We start from the raw sequence: 22,621 nt of genomic DNA, 5'->3' as shown, positions 1-22,621 counted from the left end.
CAAAACTACCAGTTACAAGCAGAAGCTTGTACATGTAAACCATCTGATTTAGGGACAGCCTTTCATCTTTTTGACAGCTTTACATCAGCTTTTTATCCAATACAAATCCTGAACATGTAAGGATAAAATCCATCAGTTGACTCCATTTAAAAACAGATTAAAATGGAAATGTCATGGATACTGCTAAAAGCTTTTTAATGAGTGAGAAAAAATGTTTCAAGGGGTGGACACTTCAGTAGCTGAAGTTACTACAAGAAAATGCAGTGTTTGGGAAGTGCTATATTCCCACAAGCAATTGTTACTCTGATTTATGCTATTTAATATCACTACATGTAACTATTCCAGCTGTAATATGAGGGCTGATCTCTAGATCAGTGACCAAGGCTCCTGGGTTCCACATTGCAACCCACAGAATGTGAGTGGAAGTCAGTCCAGGAGCAATGTTTTCATGTTGCTGTGATGCTGTGGCTGAGCTAAGCAGCTCCCTCTCTCAGCTTTCTCTAGACTTCTGAATCTCAACAGGATACATTAGCTTGAGCACATCAGCTTGAATTCATTAAATCTGTTGGGTTGAACCTGCTGTTGGCACCTGTTTGTATAGTTGTCTTGATTTTTAAAGAGACTTCTCCCTGGTATTGTAGTTCACAGTATCCTCTGCAGGTATGCAGGATGAAAAGCTCTTGATTCAGCCCTTGAAATATATGACGATAAGCAGGATTTTATACAGCAATATTAGTGCTTATTAAATTAGGGTATGACACTTGAGAGCAGTTTTAGAAACAAATTCCCTGACATGAGGAGCTTGCAGTGTAAACAAAATACCTTGCACAGATGAGATCAACACACAAACAGCAGAATTGTTTTCTTACTTTCAGTGTATGTCTTGCTAGCACACAGGACTGTGAACAGAGCAAGGAGTTAAAGGAGTTATTGTAAATTAAAATTGAAGATAATGAAGGGAGTGATAACTTGAGGAATTATTCTGAGTGGCTCAAAGAAATAGAAGGGACCTGTAGCAGGACAGAGAACACAGGCACTGTAGAAAAGATGGAGGGCAAAGGATCATTCATGACTGGGAGCTCAGAAAGATAGGAAAACAGTGTAGCAACAGAACATAGATTTTAATGTATTTACTTATCCATGTTATTGAAGTTGTGGACACTGACCAAGCTGGTGTTGCATTAAGCTTCTGGCTTGATGCTGGGATATGTGACAGAGCATAGCCCAGTTCTACTGATTTCAGTGAGAGTTATAGAGGCGTAACTCCTTTAAGGAGCAGGCTGAAAACTTTTGTTAGCTGAAGGCCAAGGTCAAAACTCATGCATAAGTTTGCATGAATAAATGCAGAAACAGTATGTCCAAGTGCTGGTATGAATCGTTTTCATACAGTAATTGCAGCTTTTGCTCACTAAAAATATTTTCCTGTGCATCAACAAAACAGCCGTTTATAAGAAGTAAGGAAAATATTACAGACTGCGATTTTGCAGAAAGACTTGTTGAGCAGCAGAAGGCTAAATGGTAGCAAGCAATACAAAAAAAGAAAGCATAGGCAATAGCATCCCTTCACCCCACTGGATGACATAAGATTGATTAATAGTAGTAGTAGAATACCTAAAGATATAAATTGGAGTAATTCAGTCCATAAGGTAAATCCTAAAATAACACATTTCTACAGTATTTCTCACTGCAGATTTTTAGAATTTTGGGAACTAGACCACAGATACCTCAGCTGTTCAGGTTTATTGGCTGTGCTTTGGAGATCAATTTGACCAGAGCAAACTGATGGATATCAGCAACTTCAAGTATTTCTTGATGTCTAGCTGCTCTCTCTTTTGTTTCTTTACCTCCGCTTTAAATGTCTTGGTAATTGTTTCTGTGCCTGCAGCGTCCATAATGATAAAGGAGGTAGAGCAGTGCAAGGTTAAAAATGCACAACAAGGCAACAGCAACATTAAATCCGATAAAAATATCTGTGAAGAACAAACAGTAAAGGAAGAGAGAGTTAATGAAAGACATACATGTATACCATTTTAGATGCAAAGCTAACAGTCTAATTACATATATGTACAATGGAATTATTTCTGCTAAGATCCCATTTATTGACATACGCAATATAAGAACATATCCTTCAATCCTGGAAATGTATGGATTGCTTCCTGTGCATAGGTAAATTTTACTCCCAGGTTTCCATAGGGCAGGAGGGACTTTGTGTAGTTAATACAAAAAGAAAAAATGGTTTCATCAGGGATCAGCAAATTATGAATATATGCAAGACAGGGGAAATACCAGGACCATTGAAAAGTAACATGTATTGCCTTGCTCTTCTCCTCCCTCCCAGAAATAATACTCAGGCAGGAAGAGGAAATCAGCTCTCGGCTGTTGGTAGGTGATGGATCAGCTGCACTCAGGACAGCTGAGTGCAGTGGTGTTCTCAGTACATAGTGCATGTGGCAGAAGTACAGATGCACAAATCTTACCATGCCTTTGCATGCCATGTTTGCTTTGCATCTACAGAAAGTCTGATGTATCCAACAGGCACAGGACCCTTATAGAGCACCCACATCCATACTTAGATGTTTTCAACAGGTGGAGACCTAGTGTTGGCCATGGACTTCAGACAGCTCCTTTTGTGAATGTTAATAACATCACTGCCTTCACACTGGTGGGCATGTCTACTGTCCACCTTTCAGAGAAATTTAATTTCTGTTGACATTCCTTGTCCACAGTAAATCTGGCCCACACTTAAAAGGAAATCTATCGATTGTGTGAAAGGCACAAAGTTTGGAGCCATTGATAAAATCCTGTCTTCGTGTGTTATGTGGAAAACACAGAACTGTTACACTACCTTTCATTTTGTCTTTCTTCCCACATTCTTTTGCCCAATTTTCTGTAATCACAGGAGAAACTAGTTCAGCAAACTTCTCAAGTGGACAAGAAGAGGTGCACCCTGGCAATGTGAGGAGATAAGGATCCTTTGAAGTGTCATTCCGATAATGCATTTCGATGCTGTATTGCCTGATGAACAACATTGAAAAGTTTTTTTAAAAAAGGTTCTTAAATAGAAGGTTTCCTATTTAGAGACAGCTTGTTGGAAATAGGCTCTAACATCCTGCTCTAGAACCTGTTCTCCAAAAATGGAGGCTTTGTGAAAGACATCTGCAAAGCCCACTTTACCAAAGCTGGTTATATTACTGCACAGATCACTAGTCAGCTGAAAAGATCCTTCTGAAAGCTCCTTGAATGGCACCAGCACTGGGTTCTTTTAAGCTAACTGACTTACCTTGGGATTTATGAGATGTCTTGGAAATCATTTTTGCTAATCAATCTTCCTGCTATCATTTGAAGAATCAGGAAAATTTATTTTACCATTTACTTCCATCTCTTTAGGTTTGTTTACCTCTTCTGCCTGTTTTTCAAAGCACACATGCACATCCAGAAAATGTAATTTTCCCTAGTTTTAATATAACATTGTGCCTATTGTCTGCTCATTGAAGTATCAATTTAAATCAAAATTGTATCTCCTCACAATATTTGAGAGAAAAATTATTTTGGGGAAGGGGGTAGCAAATTCTAAACAATCTTTTTTCTTGCATAGATAAGAAGATACTTGCCCATTGCTTTCTTGGTAGAGTTCAAAAAACTGGCAAGCAGCATACGGTGGCAGTTTTCCATTGAAAATATTGAGAGCAATCTGGAGGGCCCCAACTGTGGTGTCATGCTATTGGGGAACAAAAAAAATCCATCCTTTACAGTCAATTAAGTCAAACAGCATTTATCCAGAGTAATGAGACAAGAGTAAAGAGGGAGTGGAAATCAAGATGAAAGAAAACCTGTGTAAATTTGACCATAAAAATATGTTCAGTGTATTTACCATTGGGAAAAACATGTTAACTGATTACTACAGACAGCAGGAGGCATTTCCAAAGAGTTAGTGCAGTATGTGTCTTACACCATCTGGCAGTATTTTGGAGACACAGATATTGAGAGAAAGCAAGTTGTGGTCTGAGTGATAAATCTAGTTTTTCAGTGTATTTTCACTTTTCCTTCCTTCAGTAGTGTTTCTTGCTCCAAGGTCAGATTAAGACAGTGTAAGGTAGTATATCCTAGGGCAAGTGCAGATGAAGTGAAGTACTTTTTTTCAGGTAGTATACTAGACAAATGGTTGTGTGCAAAGACTATTTTCCTTGTTTCTACTTCAGAATTTTTTCAGTTGTTGCTTCTGTTTGGACTCATACAACGAAATCTCAGTTTGGCTTCTATTTTTATGGGATCAGTTACCCACCCACCTGCAATTTCTTCCTCTACCCGTTATCCCTGCTCTTTCAGGGATCAGGAGCTGAAGGCAGGAAGTCCAAACTCTCTGATGCATAAATTTTGCAAACGTCTTTGTATGTATATATATATATATGTATCTGCTTGACCTATTTATATTATAGTCTAGCAGCTATGGTTTAATTATTATTCAGGTTCTGGAACTTTTTAGGCTGATCAGTTTCAAAAATAACTGTATACTTGTACTTGAAGTATTAAAGCAGAAGTGAAAAATCTGGATGCACTTCTTTTCCCTTTTCAAAAAGTACATGGTAGCACTAGAATAATTTAGAAAAGACAACGAGAAAGATTTGAGGTATCTATATGAACAAATATGAGTTTGAGTTTCTATATGAGAAAATATTTAATAGGGTAGGACTTTGTCTTGGAATAGGAAGTATGCAGGAGAAGTGATAGAAAATATTAAATTCATGAGTGAAATGAATTTCATTTGACTCACAGAAAAAGTGAGTCAAAACAGGGAGTCCTTTTTTCCTTTGACATACAAGTCACTGCCACAGGATGTTGCAGAGTCCAAAAGTATAAATGCATTTATTAAGTGATTAGGCAAGTCAACAGAAGACAGTCTGTCAAGAACTACTTAACACAGACACAGATTCTAAGAAAGTCCTTAAGACACAGATTGCTGGAAGGTTTTATCATGCTGTGCTAGCATTATTCTCACATTCATCCCTGCCTTTGGCCCTTGTTAGAGACAGAATAATGAATGAGCTAAGGGATCTTGGCATGATGAAAGTGTCCCTCTTCACTCTCTACAATAAATAAAATAATAATAGCAGTAATGAAAAAGAACCCACAGAGGAAAGGTTTGGAGGCACAGCTGGAGTTCTGCTATGTGTCAGTATCTCTGGAGCACTTCAGGAAAGATGCAACTAATAGAATCAGCACCATTTAGTTGTAGGAATGATGAATGAAAAAATACATATTTTTCTTTGCAAAATATAGTTTAACTAAAACTGAGGTGAGATCCATGCCTGCGCTGTTTATCTTGTACTGACTGGTGTTCAGCTTGTTAGCCAAATTAAACCGTATTATATTATTCTTTCATTTAACTTACAGGGAGAATCTGATTAATCTCTTTAAGGGTCTTTTACTGGTAAAATCAAAGCAAGATTTATGAAAGATGAAAATACTCACTGCAGAGTAGACCTCCATTTTTCTTGGTTTTGAAGAATTGACAGCTTGTTTAATACTATTTAAAATAATATTCACAAGGACACCTTAAAAAGATGGAAAAATGGAAGTGCAAAGTGAAGGTATAATGTATGAATGAAAGCAAAAAAGACAAAATATTAGGAGTATCAATTATAAGACATCTACCCTGGCCTCATACTCCTTTTTTTGCTTATGGCAATTTCATAACTACAGTGAAGATGTTACAGAGGTGAAATACATGATTCATCATCCACATCAGGTGAAGGGGCAGGATTCACAGGAAATCATCTGGAACCATCCTGAGAACAGGAGCTAGTGGCACTTCCAGTTCTGTAATGCTGAGATCTCCTCTCCATCCTTTTTTGTCTGTTTGTAATGTTGCGATGACAGCTGTGCTATTCCTCTCTACATGCCAAAGAGGTATTTTAACTGTTTATGTCTGACAAGTTGCGCAGTATTTATTCTTCATTTTTTCCAAAGCTCTTTTGTATTTCTTCTCCAGCCCAGAGCTATTCTAAAGCCAATGGGTAAGGGCAGCAGAAATTCCCTGAAGCATAATTTATATCATTCTAAGGAAAGAGGACATAGCTGGTATGCCAGTGAACATTAGATAAATATCCTGACTACATGATATGGTCATCTGCCAGCTAGTGGGCTTTAATGCAGATTGGAGCCTGTAATTACTATCTATATGTCTTGGTCCAGTGATGTGTATGCCTTGATGATGAATCTGCTAATAGTTCCTTACCTAGATCTAGGTTGCACAGTAGGCACATGAGAAAGCTTAGCCCCAGATTTTACAGCCTTCAAATATACAAGCTCAATTGTTTGGATTTCCTGCTCATGGACACCTGAGGATCATACAATGAATGCCTCAGTTGTGTCCTGAAGTAGTGTCAGAATGTGCAGCACAGCCTGTGTGCCCTAATTTTGGAGCTAAACTGTAATCCTAGTTCTTGCAGTTCTTGCAGTATAGACATAATTGATCAGACTGTTTTGGAGCAGCTTTATATTGCTCAGAGAGCTACCAATTTTGCCAACGTTTTGGCACAATATATCAGTACATCAGTACTGATATACCAGTACATCAAAGGGAAAAACAAAGAACAGGAAACAATTAAAATAGGTGTTGAAGAAACAGAACTTAATCTAACCTACTCTCAGAGAAGTAATGATGATACCCATGAGGGCCTTATTTTTTCCCCTTAGGTTTTTATAGTATTTCTAAAAGTCCTAATCCCTTAAAAAATCTGGAAGTACCAAAGACATTAATTTTTATGCCGTGTTGCAATATCTTCTCCGTGTAAGTGCCAGTGTTCAGCACATATGTAAATGCTTAATATGGCATCCAATGTACATAGTTTCAAATCAAGGTTTTATATGATAATTTTTGCATTGGTAAAGTGACAGGATGTTGCATTTTATCGTAAGCATTATCTCTTCCTTTCTTAGAGCTATGCATTCTTTAATTTACCTCCTTGTAGTCGTGATTTTTCTTCTGTTTTATAAATCCCAAATAATGATAATAAGGACAATTCTGCCAGCTTTTCCATCTTGTTGATTACATCTTTGGTGGCCCATACAGGAAGAGTGTAATTGTGAATATCCTAGTCATAAAGGAAAACAAAAGAATATTTTTAATTCAGTGGTTTCCATCATCCTATCACCTACCCTCATACTACTAAGTTTAGACTTTCTGAGGCTGTCCTGCATTTCTTTGCTCAGTGTGATTTTACTCACAAGCATGTACTGAAACATATTTTGTGGGAATGGGGATCACCCTGAAGTGGGTGAATGGGAAGAGCAGAAATACCTAACACCTGTGTGAAGGGGATTCCTTGTAGATATAATGTGTTCTTGCTATACATATACATGGGTTTGGTGGGAAACGTTGCAGACATATGTCTTCTTCTCTTACTTCCTCTGGGTCTTCATGTTATAAATATCTAATTTTTCCTGCCTTTTTATACCGTTGTCCACATACCAGTTCTATAACTGTGCAATTACAGACAAGTGTTACTCTCCACTTGCATAACAGTGATAGTGTCTTACCATGTTTAATTGCCTCAGTTTGTAGAGGGTATGTTCAAAAGCCTTCATGCGCTGCTGGTAATGACTGGGGCCAAATGGAATCATCCCATGCCAGTTTGGGATCATTTTGGGGTTTTTTTCAGTGGTAGCAATCACTGTCTCAAAAACTTTTAACTGATAGATCATGATCTTTCATGATCTCTCATGTTCAAAATCTTGAGTGTTTTCATGTTTACGTGCTGAAAGTTTAAAGCTAATAATTTCATTTCTCTGTTAAAAATCATGAATATATTATTGCCAGCATGCTCAAATGATTCTGTAGCAGCATATTGGAAAGGACAAAAAGGGAATAGTGGGAGTGGATTTTGGTACCTGTGCTTAATACATGAAATGGAAACAACAGTTTCTCAAGCTATAGGACATGTTTTTCAGTTATCTTTTACCAAAGCACTTAATTTTAGCTTAGATTCAAATTAAAAAAGGAAAAAAAGAAAATCCAGGAGAGAAGGCAACTCATTCCTGTGAAAAGACATTGCCATGGTTTAACTGAAACCCAATGCTGGAGTTATATTCTTCCCGAACACCTGTTGACTTATTATTACCTCACAATGTAGAGTATCATATGTATTCCAGAGCTGGAAATTGTCTAGTGTTTTAAGGTGATTTAGTTCAAGACCTGTGTTAACTGCCATTGTTTGTATAAAATCCTGTTGGGAAAAAGTGAAGAATATACCTCAAATACTCAATACATATGGAACATACATGCAGATAGATTTACTAACACCCAACATTTTCACAGAATTTTTACAGAATCACAGAATAACCTGATTTGGACGGGACCCACAAGGATTATCAAGTCTAACTCCTGGCTCTGCACAGGACACCCTCAGAATCACACTATGTGCCTGAAAGCGTTGTCCAAATGCTCCTTGAACTCTGTCAGGCTGGTGCTGTGACCACTTCCCTGTGGAGCCTTTTACAATGCCCAACCACTCTTTGGGTGAAGAACCTTTTTCTAGTATCTAACCTTAACAGGATTTTATTTTTTTTAATTTATTTTTGCATTTTAGCAAAAGGAAACTATGCAATTCCATAACTTCTACAGCTTAGTTACCTGCCTTTTTCTCACTTCTTATGGGTTTTTCATATTTTCTCTTACCATGTATGGCTGTATTCTATTTTGAAATTCTTTAGATGTTTGTGTTTCTTTCTGAAGTTCTTCAAAACGGGGACAGTTGGGCTGAGGAAAATTCAGCCTCTGAAACATGAAAAGCAAAACTTAGAATAGTTCTAAAATTATCAATACCCCTCTGTTAGTTCTGTTGCTGAGATTGATTATGTAATATTTATTAGACAGATTCATGACCGTGCTAGAGCAATTATTGTTTGTTTATCATTAATTCAGTTAACATAGTTATCATTATCATATCATTATTATCAGTTATTAACATATCATTAATTCAGTTAATCATTAATTCAGTTAACACAGACAATAGACTGTGGTAACTTCATTTTTCAATGGGTACTGGTGTCTATGTTAGCTTGTTTTTCCTCAGTTTAACTGATTTTGGGAAAAAGAAATTACGCATCTGTGAGGGAATTGCTTTGGGAAATGGATCAAGGTGCATGATCAAAAATTAAAAAATGCTACCACTTCCCTGTCATTTTCTGAGTCCCCTCAGATGTAACTTAACTTCATCTGGTACTGGAACCTGAATAGCTTCTACATCTACACATCCAGTTCTCATTTCTTTGGAGATAACCAGTGGATTATGGTAAGCATTTTAAGTACCACTTAGTGCACAGAACTTGAAATAAAAGTGACAAATAAATTGTGCTCCTGAAATTTCAAAAAGCTATGAGCCTAAGGGTTCTCTTCTTCTTTAGGGATATGGTTCACTTTTAATTACTCCAAGTGTGTGCATTACGAGGTCACATGATAGTACATATTTAATCTGAACAGCATGTAAATACATGCATCCTTCAAACTCTAAGCTCTGGCAAATACAGTTTATATCAATTGCAGGAAGACAAATGTTATCTGATACAGCATAAAGTGTCAGTGAAAAGCCATGATGAACAAAACAAGAACTTGCTGGTTCAGCACTTTATGTCACATCACGAGAGCATTTTTTACCCACCACTAGTATTATCCTATGACATTAAAAGACTGCATTTCTGCTTGTCTCCAATGTGAAGCTGGCAGCAGCCACCAACTGACCATAGCCCTCTTTCATTTGGACAGATTTCCAAGTGTACAATTTTTCTGTTTTCCAAGTGTACAATTTTTCCTTCACGCTATTACAGTGTGGAGGATGAAGGCTCAAAGTTGCAGTGTAAAACTGGGGAATGTTGTTTAATTACACAATAACAAATGTTTCCCTTGCTGTATGAGTTAATGATGCCTCTCTAGGTGTTATTAATTAAGCCACACCCTTTGGCTTCATTAAGCACTACTCAGTACTGTTGCCTGTCAAGTCTTGATAGATCTCAGTGGTTTAAAACTAAACTGTAATTATGGTTTTTTACAGGACTGTACCTGGCTTCAGTTTCCCCTTTTGTGTTGCTTAGGGCTTGAAAATACCTTCAAACATCTGCTTGGTTTAACAAGGGAACAATTATTTTTTCTCAGGTGATTTGCATATGTAACAGACATTTTGAGTTGCTGCAGAAGTGTGTTGAGAGAAGAGTCAATACCCACTCCTGAAGCAGCCACAGAAGTGATGAGGTGCTAGAGACTCCTACAAATGAGCTTGCCTTCTCCAAACAGGTCATTACATTGCACTGTGATTCCCCTAGGGAGTTTGAGTTATTATGTAGACAAAGCTCTGACCACTTTGATGCTTTTTTGGTCTTCTGGTGAAAGAAGTTCCCGTAGTGTCCTGTATTTAAATAACAGTGACAGCACACTTTTGTATTGAGGAACAGGGTTAAGTTTCTGGCTGAATCACACGTTGCCTAATCCAGTTTGTGGAATCCCTTTCTCTCTGTACCTGCTTTCAAGCATTGTCTCCAAGAATGGAGGAGCATCAAAGGGAGAGAGGTGTGGCAGCCCCCTAATGACTGAGTCCATTCTCTGATGTTGGTGACAGGCAGTTATTTAATAGGGGGTTTGTACAAATTTCCTTAAAGTCAAATTCTCTCCTCAAAGCCAGAAGTAAATGAAGCTATCTGTTATTACACTCAATAGCTTTTTATCCTTGTTGGACACACTGTTCCTTACACAGTCCTTGTCACAAAAGCAAGTGAAATTAAAACCTAAACCTGAGTCAGCCAGAGAGAGCTACATGAAGTAAAACTTCTTCTACAGGTAGATCTACTCTTATGATCTGCAATGAAGTGCTAGGGTTTCATTAAATGTTTCTATAGCACTGAGCATAAAAGAGCCCTTGTCTGTAATTAGGATGCCTAAGTGCTAACAGAATAGGAAAGTAATAATTTTGAGGCCATTACAGTGGCTGGTGAAAATTCAATTCCTTGAATAAACAATGGAACAAACTTGCCGGAGAGGCAAGGTCTGCCTAGTTGTGTGGTGTTTAGAAAAGCACTTGTTTCCTGTAAAGATTTAGGGCAACTTCCTTAGAATACTGTCCAAAAGTGTTCTGATCAGAAAAAATGACCTTGAAGAAAATGGTAGTGTGTATGAGAATTCAGGTATTCTGCAACTATGGAAGGAGGATTTTCATGTCGCTGTTACATTTGACCTATGACAGTTGTCAGTCAGTTGCTGCAGTTGATATTTTCTGTTATACTGAACTCAAAAACCATAAAAAATATTTTTAGCTATTTTCCTTTTTTTTTTTTTTTCTTCTGTGAAAGTTTAAGACTTCATAGGAAGCATCTAGCCAGTACTCACCTGCTCTGTTGATTTTTGAAAAATATGAACTGGAATGGGTTGCCAGAGAAGCTCAGGGTTCCAAATTTGGCTGCTAGTTGGTGGAAAGAGGCCAGAAAGATATGACTGGGCACTCATGATGGTGCGATCATAATCTGTACTTTGGATGTAAAACTGAAAATAGAATGGCAAAGAATTAAAGATAAAATGGAAACTATAAAAATAATAGGGAAATTTTACCTAATTTCTCAATCCTGACTTCTTGTTTTCAGTTTTATGTTTTTACATAAAGTCAAAACAGTGAAACCATAACTCAGCTTTCCAGGGCCATACTTCAGTTTCATAAATGGAATTGCCAAGGCATCTTTTAATTTGGAATCTAACCCTCAGACTTGTGGCTAGCACAGTTTTTCCCATGGGAAGTTTTCTTGTGTTTTTGTAAATAAAGATAAAGTTTGGATGTTTTGGAACAGTGTCCCAGAACTTGGACAGTGCAGGCCTGGCCAATCAGGCCTGGGGGAAGGCTTCTGACTGACCAATCTGGGTGACTTTTGAGAACTCTATAAATGTGATGAAATCAAAACAATAAAGGTCATTCCTTCTTGCCACTGAGACCCGATGCATTCATTACTCTGCTAGCTGCTCAACAGCGACACAGACTGAACTGAGAGAATAAAAAGACATGATTTCAAATTCAAAGTTCTCCATCTTTTGCAATTCAGAGGATCATTAATACATGTGGACATGGTACTTAGGGTCATGGTTTAGTGGGGGACAGGTTAACGATTTGACTTGAAATTCATAAAGGTCTTTCCCCACCTAAATGATTCTATCATCTATCAGTGATACCTCAGGAATGTTAAGGTCCTTAAAATCGTAAACTTCTCTTGGAAGCATAGCAGAGGTCCTTCATACCTTCCCATAATGCATCCCTTCTATATCGACCAAAATGGTAGAGGTGTCTTCCCTACAATGGGTCTGTAGTGTACGATAATCACATTCAATCAGCTGTTAGACCTCTCCTTTACAGGATGAGGTATGTAAGCATGATTGGATAGGCATTTTTCTTTCAACAGGGTAAAACAATAATAAGTCACTGTATAAATTCCCAACTCATTCGGTGATGTGGAGCTGTTCAATGTGGGAAAATTAGGCTGTGAAAGACCCAAACAGAATCTAAGAGCTGAAAGTTAGACTTTATGCTGTGTTTTTACCTTGACAAAAGTCTGACTTTCAAAAATGTTCTTCTATTACCCTAATTTCTCCATTAATAAAATTAGTATGATGATGTGCTTTTATGAGTCCATAGTTCTGCTATGCCAGAGAAATGTGCTCCAGACAGTTCTGCTGTTTACCTCTTGCCGGTTGTATGTGCTGTTCAAGAAGTAGGAATATCGTTTCCTCATGTACTGCCCAAGTTCAAATAGTTGCTGCATTCCAGTCTGTAAGGCAAGCATATGGGTGACTGCTAGGTTAAGGTAACTGGAGACTTTTAATGTAGAAGTGTCTTTTCTATTTTTTTTTTTGTTGTTGTTGTTGTTTTTGTCTTCAGCAATCAGCTTTTAAATTATCATTAACTGTTTGTATAACGTAATGTTATTGTGGTTTAATCCCAGCTGGCAACTGAACACCACACAGCTGATCACTCACTCCCCCCTGGTGAAATTAGGGATAGGATCAGAAGAGTAAAAGTGAGAAAACTTGAGAGTTTGAAGACAGTTTGATATGCAAAGCAAAAGCCACACATGAAAGCAAAGCAGAACAAGGAATTTATTGACCACTTCCCATGGGCAGGCAGGTGTTCAGCCTCCAGGAGAGCAGGGCTCCATCACAGTTACTTGGGAAAACAAATGCCATCATGCTGAATGTCCACCCCCTTCCTCCTTCTCCACCCAGTTTTATATGCTGAACGTGGCACCATATGGTAGAGGATATCTCTTTGGTCAGTGGGGTTCAGCTGTCCCAGCTGTATCCCTTCTCTACTTCTTGTGCACCCCCAGCCAAACTCACTGGCAGGGTGGTATAAGGAGCAGCAAAGCCCTTGAATCTGTGTAAGCTCTGCTCAGCAGTAACAAAAACATCCCTGTGTTATCAGCACTGTTTTCAACCCAAATCCAAAACAGAGCCCCACACCAGCTCTCTCTCTCTGCCAAAACCAGAACAACTCTGTATGTTACAGGTGATCTAGAATTTTAAACAGAAATATTCACTTATAGATATGAAAAAATTATATGTTCTGAAATGCTAAGGCTGCAACATCTGGTACAGAAAGGCAGTGCCCCCAGTTCTATATAACTACTATTTCCACAGTGCTATAGCTCTGTAGACACTGATCAACACTGTCCTTTACAATGTAAGTCATTTAGTGACAGCTGAGAGAGGATAATTGACAGCCTAGTATTTATCATTGTCATTGCTGTTATTTGTTCAGCCTGATGAATTTGTGGCTTGTATTTCATGCCTTAAGTAACATTCTTCTGTTGGCGTTCTTCTTTGCCTTGGTGTGCCTGCAGTCGTCTTAGGTTGCACACTGTCTTTTCTGTTACTCATTTCTAAAACTTGATCTGAACTTTTTAGCTTCTACCTGTCAGAAAAGTACATTCTTACTACTCTTGCTAAAAAGATAGCAAAAGAGCAAAAAGCTCTCAAAAAAGTTGATGTCAAAGCAGAAACTTCTTCTTAATACATAAACTAGTTACCTAAGATAGTAAAGCGTTGTTTCAGTGTCTGAATTTTACAGATCTTTCAAGCCTTCCTTCAAACATTAAACACTGAACTGTGTCTGTTTCATACTTCTGCACTATGACAAAGTGTTACTGGGAAATGCATTGGCTTCTTTTTGCTCCAGAGCTTCATCTGTTGAATACAGTCAAAGAGCTCAGGCTTCATGTTAAAATGCCAGAGCAACAAAGTAGGTTCAGTGCATCCTAGTGAAACTCTGGGCTGCAAGTTGCCTTGTTAGAAGAAACATTGTCCCCAGAAGCAACCTTCTCCTGCAAGTCTTCTCTTGTTTTGTGAATTGGTTGTTGTCAATCCAATGATGAGATGTGGACTCCTCACTTGACCTAGTAGGTAGGTGTCATTCCTTTGCTCTGTCACTGGGCTCAGTGCTTAATGGTCATTAGAACTTCATCAAAGTTAACAGTACAGTGTTGAAACTTGCCATTTATTTGAATGGAGACATGCTATCAAGGAGTTGTTGCTTTTAGGGAGGTAGTTATAAAGCTATGATGAACAAGATTTCAAAATCACAATAGCTGAATGAATAATATTGCAAAAATATTTATGAATTACTGGTATTGGTATTTGCTAATACCAAGTGTCAGGACTTGGGATTTGCTAATGCTTTTTAGACACACACAAAAAACCATCTTCCCACTTCCGCTTTTAGTAGCATTTACAAGTTCTTCTAAGAAAGTCAACATACCTGGGTGAGTTGTCCAAATCCCTGAGGCCATTCGCTTTCTTTGTGTAGATCAGTTGGAAAGTTTACAATCGGTGTTCGGTCCCCATGTCGGAAAACCTAACAACGTAAGCAATAAAAGCCCCTTGAGTTCATTGCTGTTAAAAATCTTTCCTTGTCTAACTAGAAGTCAAGCATACATTGTACTTCCAGTGTCATTTTTCAAATGGAAATATTGGAGATTCTTCAGAAACCTAGTGAAGTAGGATGTTAATACATTCTTTACATTCAAGAATATGTATACTTATATAGGAATTAAGTGGGCATAATCCTGATGATTCTTCCTCCTAGAACATAAAATTAATCACCCAAGATGTTAATGTTGGGATTACTTTCATAGCTAGGCATGTAGAAAGGAAATCTGACTGAATTTTGGAAACTCAGCACTTTTGAATGTTAAACCAGTTACTGATGTGCTTAGATTAGTATTTAGTTGCTTTGTCAGAGACACCTGAAATTTTTGGTAACTGTTTTTTTCTTAGCAGTATTTTTAAAAGTAATTCCACGTACACATGGATCTTATGCTCTACTTCTCAGTCATCCCAAAATATAAAGATGAAAGAGAATGAACATTTACACTGGTAGCTTACTAATTAATACTTACTTTATTAATACTTTTACATGCATGTATAAAAGTATTTTTGAAAGTCTGTAGGATTTTATTTCTATCAAATTCAGTGAGAGAAAAGGGTTTGGTTGCTTTACTAGTCTGGACAGTCCAGCTTGGTGAATATTAGTGTGACACATTCAATCATATGATTTTTAATGAAAAAAATCAAGTAAACCTTTTTGGTATTTTTATTTCAGCATACAAAGAAAATGACAACCCCAGAACAAATGGTTCTGAAAAACTAAATTATCCACCTTAGCATATGCTCTGCGGGCTTAGAAAATTAAATCCACTAAAGTTTCACATGAAAGAAAATGCTGGAATTCAAATTCACAGGGCTCCAGACAACCTTCCAGGATGCTGACCCAAACTGTAGGAAATGCTACCTTTGTTTATCAATGTTCCCATCACCAACCTCATTCCTGACTTAGCACAAAAAAATGACAATGTGGCAGCGTGGTGTATTTGTTAATAAAATGACATTTGTTCCCTAAAATACCTCAGTGGTATATAACTAGTTTATAATTAATACCCTCCATTGCCTCATTAAGCCACATCATTCTTGCCCAGACATCAGAGAGGGTTGTACACGCTAGTTAGTTTGCCACTCCCACTGGGAGGTGTTTCGTGTTTATATTTTTCAAAGTAAACACCAGCGGTGTGATTTAATGTTTTAATTACAACACATACCCTTTCCATCAGCCTTCTCTACTAATGTGCACAAACCTGTACCAGTGCAGGTACTTCAGGGATGGAAAATACTATGTATTAAAGGGAAATATAATTGGATTTCTCCCTCTGTTCATTTCTACAATAGACACCAAAGTTTACTAGAGTATAAGTTACCATTAGAACCATATAGAAGACCGCTTATTATTTTTTTGTTTTGCTAGTGGAATTTCACTGATGATGTGGCCAACCTGAAATGAATATTTTGCAGCAAGCCAGGGAGGATTTTTCATCCTCATCATCAAGCATGCTGTTTGTTGGGGGCTTTTTTGCTTCTCTGTGCAATTTTTAATTATCTTTAAATCTCTTTTCTTACTAATTTGGAATCCCAATTCTTTATAACAATTTCTCAATGTGCCTGTAGTGAACAGGAGAATCAGTAAAGAGCTGCATTATCTGGTGGCTGATTCAGTTGTGTGCAAGAAAAACTAGTGAGAAGTAATTTTGTATTACTGCTTATCTCTTTATGGTGACATGCATAGGTGCCAGGTAGGTTTAATTAGTTTTTTCTCAACAAGCTGACATCTCTGTAAAGAATTAAGGTTAAATTCCCAATTACAATATAGCTGCATCCTCTATTTTTAAATTATCCAACTTCACAGAAAAGCATTTCTTTGGGTAACTGGCAGTTACTCAAACTGACTGACATTCAAATGACTATTTTTTGTGTATATTTTAAGTAATATTTAACAATAGATCAACACTTGGTCAATAAATATACCCTTTTTATTAGTGAAAAATTACTGACTGTGTTAGATTTTAAGTACTGATTTGTGATGGTTTATATTTAATGTATGACAAAACCCTGAATGTGTGTTTCACTGTCACAACAGCCAACCCCTAAAAGCTTTCAATAGGCCAGAACAGAGTAGAATTTTACCTGAATAGAGGTTAGTGTGCAGAAAAATCAAGAGCAAAAGTTATATCGAATACATGACCAGGAGATATAAAGAAAAATATTTTCCTTCTTTGTAACCTTAAGAAATTGAAGGAGTGGAGGGTGTGCTCTTCTAAAAAGCACAGTTTCTTTAAGTCCACATAAAATAGGAAAGAGTTCAGCACTTTGTTCGTATTTCTGCACCTTCATTGCACAGGGACACATAAATATGATGTGAACACTAAGCTGGACGTAGCAAGAAGGGAACAAACACTTCAAAAAGCAGAACCCTGTTTATAGGAATTGAAGGACAAAGCTTAGCCAACTGATGTTTGTGTGTACTCCAACCTCCTTATTGTTACTTCTGAAAACAACCTTACTTCAGCTGCAGTTGCAAATGAAACAATGACCTTATGAACAACCACTTAACCTGAAAGACTAACTTGTTAACTCATAGCTGCATCATAGGAGACTTTTTTTTAAAATTTGAAACAGTGTTTTTCATTAGAACACCTGATGAGAAAAGAAAGTGTATACCTACAGATCTTGCCTTGCTCATCAATATGTGTTTCTCAACACTCATAATTCCCTCTTGTTAAAAAGGAGTTGATCCTTCAAATTGATTTAAAAAATGTGTGCTGCAGCATTTATTACTCCTGGCCTACAGATTGCCTTCCTGACCTTTCGGAAGACATGGAACATGGCAGAATGAGAGAAAAGGGCAAGGAAGCATCATAAAAAGTGAAAAGACATCAGAAATCAAGAAGGAAGGGAGGTTAAGGGGAATGTACACAAGAAGCGCAGAGCAGATATGTTTGGTGTATTAATTTCAGCACTCCTTTTTGAGCTGCTTCACCTCAGTTCTCAAAAGCAGCAGGCAGATAATTACCAAATCCATTACCCTCTCCTTCCACTGTGATGCAGCTTCAATCTGATTTGGTGTCTGGGTTCATCCATTCACTCTCGGTAACTTTGTTAGGGTGACCACTTCATGTGAAAAGCGTCACATGACTCAGACTTTGGGCAACATTTGCTGCCATTGTTGTCAGGTGAAAAATCATATTGGAGACAAACTGGTGCAGAGGAGAGACAAACTGGAATATGGCATGTGCAGTATACACATATATATACATAGCACCTTCATTTACTAATGCCATGAATTACAGTGAAGTATGTGTCTCTGAGTTATAGTGAGCCTCTTGCAGAGACTTTTATTGATAGACTTATCTTCAAATAAAAAGATTTCTTACTTTGAAGCCAGCAATAGGAATAAAGAAACAAAAGTGAAGTGGGACCATCATGTTGCCAGTTCAGGGAAACCAGATGTAGAAATACAGAGCATGTTTAGTCAAGGTTTCAGATGGCTTGGCTTGATTAGACAAATCACACTCAGAGATAACAAGCTCAGTCAAAGCTTCCTATCCTGAGTTACAAGAAGAAAGACTCGATGAAATCACAGTACTTCAGAAACCACATCTCTTTGTAAATATGACAGGTGAAATGAGTGCATGTGTGGAGGCAGAAGTTACAGGTCAGAACTTATTCGTACTTAGGCAATAAATCAGTATTTTGTTTCTTCTTAAGTGCCTCAATATTTCCTATTTTCTTCTTTCTTGAAATTTAAAGTTCAAGTTCTTTAAATTTAAATTCTGCCTTTAATCCTAAATTCAGTGCACAAGAGTTATGGCAAAAGCTAATGTTTACATGTAAGCAAGGAAATTTAAAATGCATTTTGACAAATTGACTTGAATTAGAGCTTTTCAGAGAAAAGGACGTGTGGCCAATAATCAAAATGCAGAAAATCAGCAGAAAGTTGGAAGTTGTGAGGAGAGAGTGAGACACCTTCCCAGGCACAGCACAATTCTAGAAGTGAGCCAAAGGAAACATTTATCTGTTTCTTTTCGCCCCTGCAGATGTATTTTGTATTAGTAGAGTAGTTCTGCTAAGAAAGTTTTAAAAAGTCATTGTGACAATTTTCATAATGCAGTAATACTCCAAGGTGAAAACCTAGTAACCCTTGGAGAACAGCTGGAGAATGGCTTTTGAATTATCACAGAAAGAGGCCTTTTAGATTTACCTTCACTGTAGCCATACCCTCATTATATGCCGTTGTATCAGTGATATGTTCTGGGGTCAATTCCTATCCTATTTATTTATGCTAGCAATTCTGTTCCTATGAAAATTCAATCAGTGATTTCAGGAGGCAAAATTCAGTAGGGTATACATAAACCATGCCTTGAGAAAAAATATGTATATTGCAATAAGATTAAAATGATTGTAACATTTTAGGTGATTGGTCAGCTGAGACAAATGTATCAGGAATAAAAGAAATTAAATTAAATTTACCAACTATTTTAATATTTGTTGTGATAAGCTGCACTGGATTTTTTGTGTTTTGGGGTTTTTTAAGTTTTGTTTGTTTTTGTTTTTTGGTTTGGTTTGGTTTGGTTTTGATTGTATTTTGTTTGGTTGGTTTGGTTTGTTTTGGTTTGTTTTTGTTTGGTTTTGGTTTTTGTTTTGGTTTTGATTGTGTTTTGTTTGGTTGGTTTGGTTTGGTTTGGTTTTTTTTGTTAGGTAGCTGCATAGTTGTGGATATCCATAGTTATAGATTTTGGATAGTAAGCCTCTATCTCCATAATGGTAAGCATTTCCAGTAACTTTCTGCAAAATCGTTGCTTGTCAGAACATAATAACAGCTACAATTCAGTAAAAATCTCCTTTCTTTCAAGGAGTTAATTCTCAAAGGCATGCTGTCTGCCTGTTTCCATCTGTGGATCCAGTTCTCCCTGTTATGGTTGAAACAACATTTAAGTATCTTGCTGTATACAGAACGTTACTGGAATTAGCATTGGGTCCCTGCTATATGTGATGTCTCAGCAGGAGCAGGAACTGGTTTTTCCTGTGCACTCTGGCCTCCCTCCAAGCTGTGCATCTACAAGGCAGCCAATAGACAACTACGCATGAAATACTTTATCTAGGATCACATTATATGTTTTGCACACAGTGCTTCTGCCTCTTACCTGTTTACACACATAATGTCTCAAATAGAGAAAGGTTGAAGGAGAAGATCTTCATTTGCCTATTTATAAAAGTTAATTCCAATCCCCACAACTTTGTATAGAAAATATTCCTTTAGACTAACTCTTCTTTATCATTATACCTTGTATTAAAAAAAAAAGTAATGAAAAGGACTATGGTTAAACTTTCATAATCCAAAGTATTACATTGAATTAACCTCTCTTTTTCAAGAAGTATTTGGGAAAGTGACATTGAAGTAGTGTTTAGCTACTTTGAAATAAGAAATGGCCCAGCAAAAGAATTATTACAGCCTATTTTCAGCCTAACTGCAGTTAATGCAACAAGTGTCTCAAATCTCTACATAAAAATATCTGTCTATTTCTGTTTCTCAGTGTACTGCTGTGACAATTCAGTTATTGTGAAATGAAAAATACTTTTTTTGTGTGTGTGGCAACTTCTGTAACACCATAAGCTTCAGCTTCCAAGTGTAGAAGAGGTAGTCCACAATCACCAGCTCTCAGACTATGCATTGAAGTGTCAACTAAACTAAGGAAGAACAGGTAAATGTAGACTTTGCATCTCTTAACTCCTCTGCACTGTGCATCTACCACAAAGTCAGTTACCTTGAAATAATAACTGGAGGCTAGGAGATGAAAATTCTAATAAAACTAGAGACATTTTTATCTTTCTTTAAGTAAGGTCTTTAAACTCAGTAAGCAAAAGGACAGCAGTAGTTATTTCTAAGTGTGAAGACAGGCAAAGCAACTGCACACCTTGTCTGATTCATCAGACATGTGATTCTGTCCCCGTATTCCCCACAAGAAAATAGAGAACAAATCTACTTACTACAACCACAAACTTCAGTTCTCGTGCTGCAGTAGTCTGTTGAAGCAGAATGAGAATAATATGAAAAGAAAAACACAGGATCCTAGACGAGTTGGGAAGCCGTATCACACCCATCCTGAGAGAAGAGGAAAAAAGGCTTTGTAGCTCCAGCAGCTACTCAGGCTGAACTGTGAGACGTCAGGCTGTACTTTCAAAAGGGGTGGAACTGCCGCCGGTGCATTTCAAATCCAAGAGGAATGTTGTGTGACTACGCAACAAATTGCATCGCCCTTTGTTTTCAAATTACTGTTTACATTCTTTGTAATCAAATCATAATTCAGTTCCTTTTTTTTCCTGTAATATTTTTCTCTTTTGGAGTGTAAGGATAAAGTTGAAATACAAAGGAATTGCTAAGCGTTCCAAATGTTTCAACCTACCTGTTCTGTTTCGACTTCTCAGTGCTTGGAATTTTTCCAAACTATGGCGTGACCACAAGGATGAGCTCAGAACCAAGGGCCAGGCAGTAGTGTTTCTCTTTTCTCTGCTGTTCAGCTAGTCCACTTTTCAGCTTCCCTCCCCTCCTTTTTTTTTCTTCTCTTCCACATTATCACTGTGAAATCAGAATAATTATTTAAAACATTATTTCATGTAGGTTAAAATTGCCAGTCCCTCAGATAAAACACTTGAATAAGTTTTGTGACAAGTATGCTCTGTAAGATCCTTGCTGGGCAGTTATTTGCTCTTCAATTTGCTCTTTCAATGTTATTTTTCTTTTCCCTTGGAGTATTCCTATACTTCCAGTTTGGAACTGCTTATATCAAGATCTTTTTTGGCCTCAAATCTCTAAGAAATTTCATGTGAACAAGTCCTGGATCTCATATTTTTATTGTTGCTGATTAAGAACACTCCTTCTGACAGTAGCTCACTGTCTTTGAGAAGAATCCTCAGCTTGCCTCTGCTGACTTCCTCCATATAAAATAAGAATAACGGTACCTGTAGACTTGATTTCAAAAGCATTTTTTGAGTAATGAATTAGTTTGCAGAGATCTCTAAGCAGAGTCCTTTAAATGCTAAAACTTGTGGTCCTTTGTATATTGTCATTCCATTCCTGTCATACCCAAATCTGTCTCAGGGTCTTCTGCTGAGCTCTGTGCAGCAGTATTTTCTACAACAGCTGTTTTGCTTTTTACCAGAAATTCCATCTTTGGGGCCCTAAAGCCCGCTAAGCTGCAGGTGTTCTCTCCTCTGAGTTGCATGAATGTCTTTATGTAACCACTTTGTCTGATGGATCAGTCTGGAAGGGAGTAGTACCACAGCTCCCAAACTTTCCCATCTGTCTTCTCAGTCCATTCCCAGTTTTTAGCACTTGGACTTCTTTCTTCCTCCACTGTTGTGTCTCCACTCTCCTTTTTGATCCCTCCTAGTGTGATTTTTGCTTATGCAGAAGGTGTGTGAGGGTAATCCATACTTCATAAATATATCATATGTTGTCTTTCTGAAAACAAACATAAGATGATCATCTTCCTCTATTATTTAAGAGTGCAGGTCATAAAATATACTTTCTTTAGAATACTTCAATATGCCTCAAAAATCAAGAATGGTTGTCCTACTTTTTTAATGTATATAATGGGTGGTTCCTAAGCTATTTAATCAGGGATCACTGTTGGCTCTCAGAATCTTTTCTTGTCCTTCTTTACCATGAAATTCATGATTGACTAGTTTTTATAAGATTTGCTGGTTTATTGT

At 37.3% G+C, this 22,621-nt stretch overlaps 1 protein-coding gene and 1 long non-coding RNA gene across 3 annotated transcripts in view; one reads left to right on the top strand and one right to left on the bottom strand.

Moving 5' to 3' along the window:
• The window catches only part of LOC146441241 (uncharacterized), a 50,758-nt gene that overhangs the window by 17,868 nt on the left and 10,269 nt on the right, over positions 1-22,621 (top strand). The gene's annotated exons all lie outside the window — the stretch shown is intronic.
• LOC146441242 (prostatic acid phosphatase-like) lies at positions 179-21,073 on the bottom strand. The gene is made up of 11 exons (XM_085051271.1): positions 20,897-21,073; positions 14,781-14,876; positions 12,709-12,795; positions 11,375-11,527; positions 8,678-8,776; positions 8,121-8,225; positions 6,962-7,094; positions 5,470-5,552; positions 3,612-3,718; positions 2,846-3,015; positions 179-1,970 (listed from the first exon to the last, which is right to left on the bottom strand). Exons 1-11 carry the CDS (start codon positions 21,008-21,010, stop codon positions 1,852-1,854), a joined length of 1,266 nt encoding a protein of 421 aa, XP_084907397.1. The 5' UTR covers positions 21,011-21,073; the 3' UTR covers positions 179-1,851.

This window comes from Lichenostomus cassidix, chromosome 2, assembly GCF_008360975.1.
Source record: "Lichenostomus cassidix isolate B80296 chromosome 2, HeHo_3.0, whole genome shotgun sequence".
Lineage (NCBI taxonomy): Eukaryota > Metazoa > Chordata > Aves > Passeriformes > Meliphagidae > Lichenostomus > Lichenostomus cassidix.
Note: the sequence above shows the minus strand (reverse complement) of the source record. Positions and strands in the feature narration are given on the sequence as shown.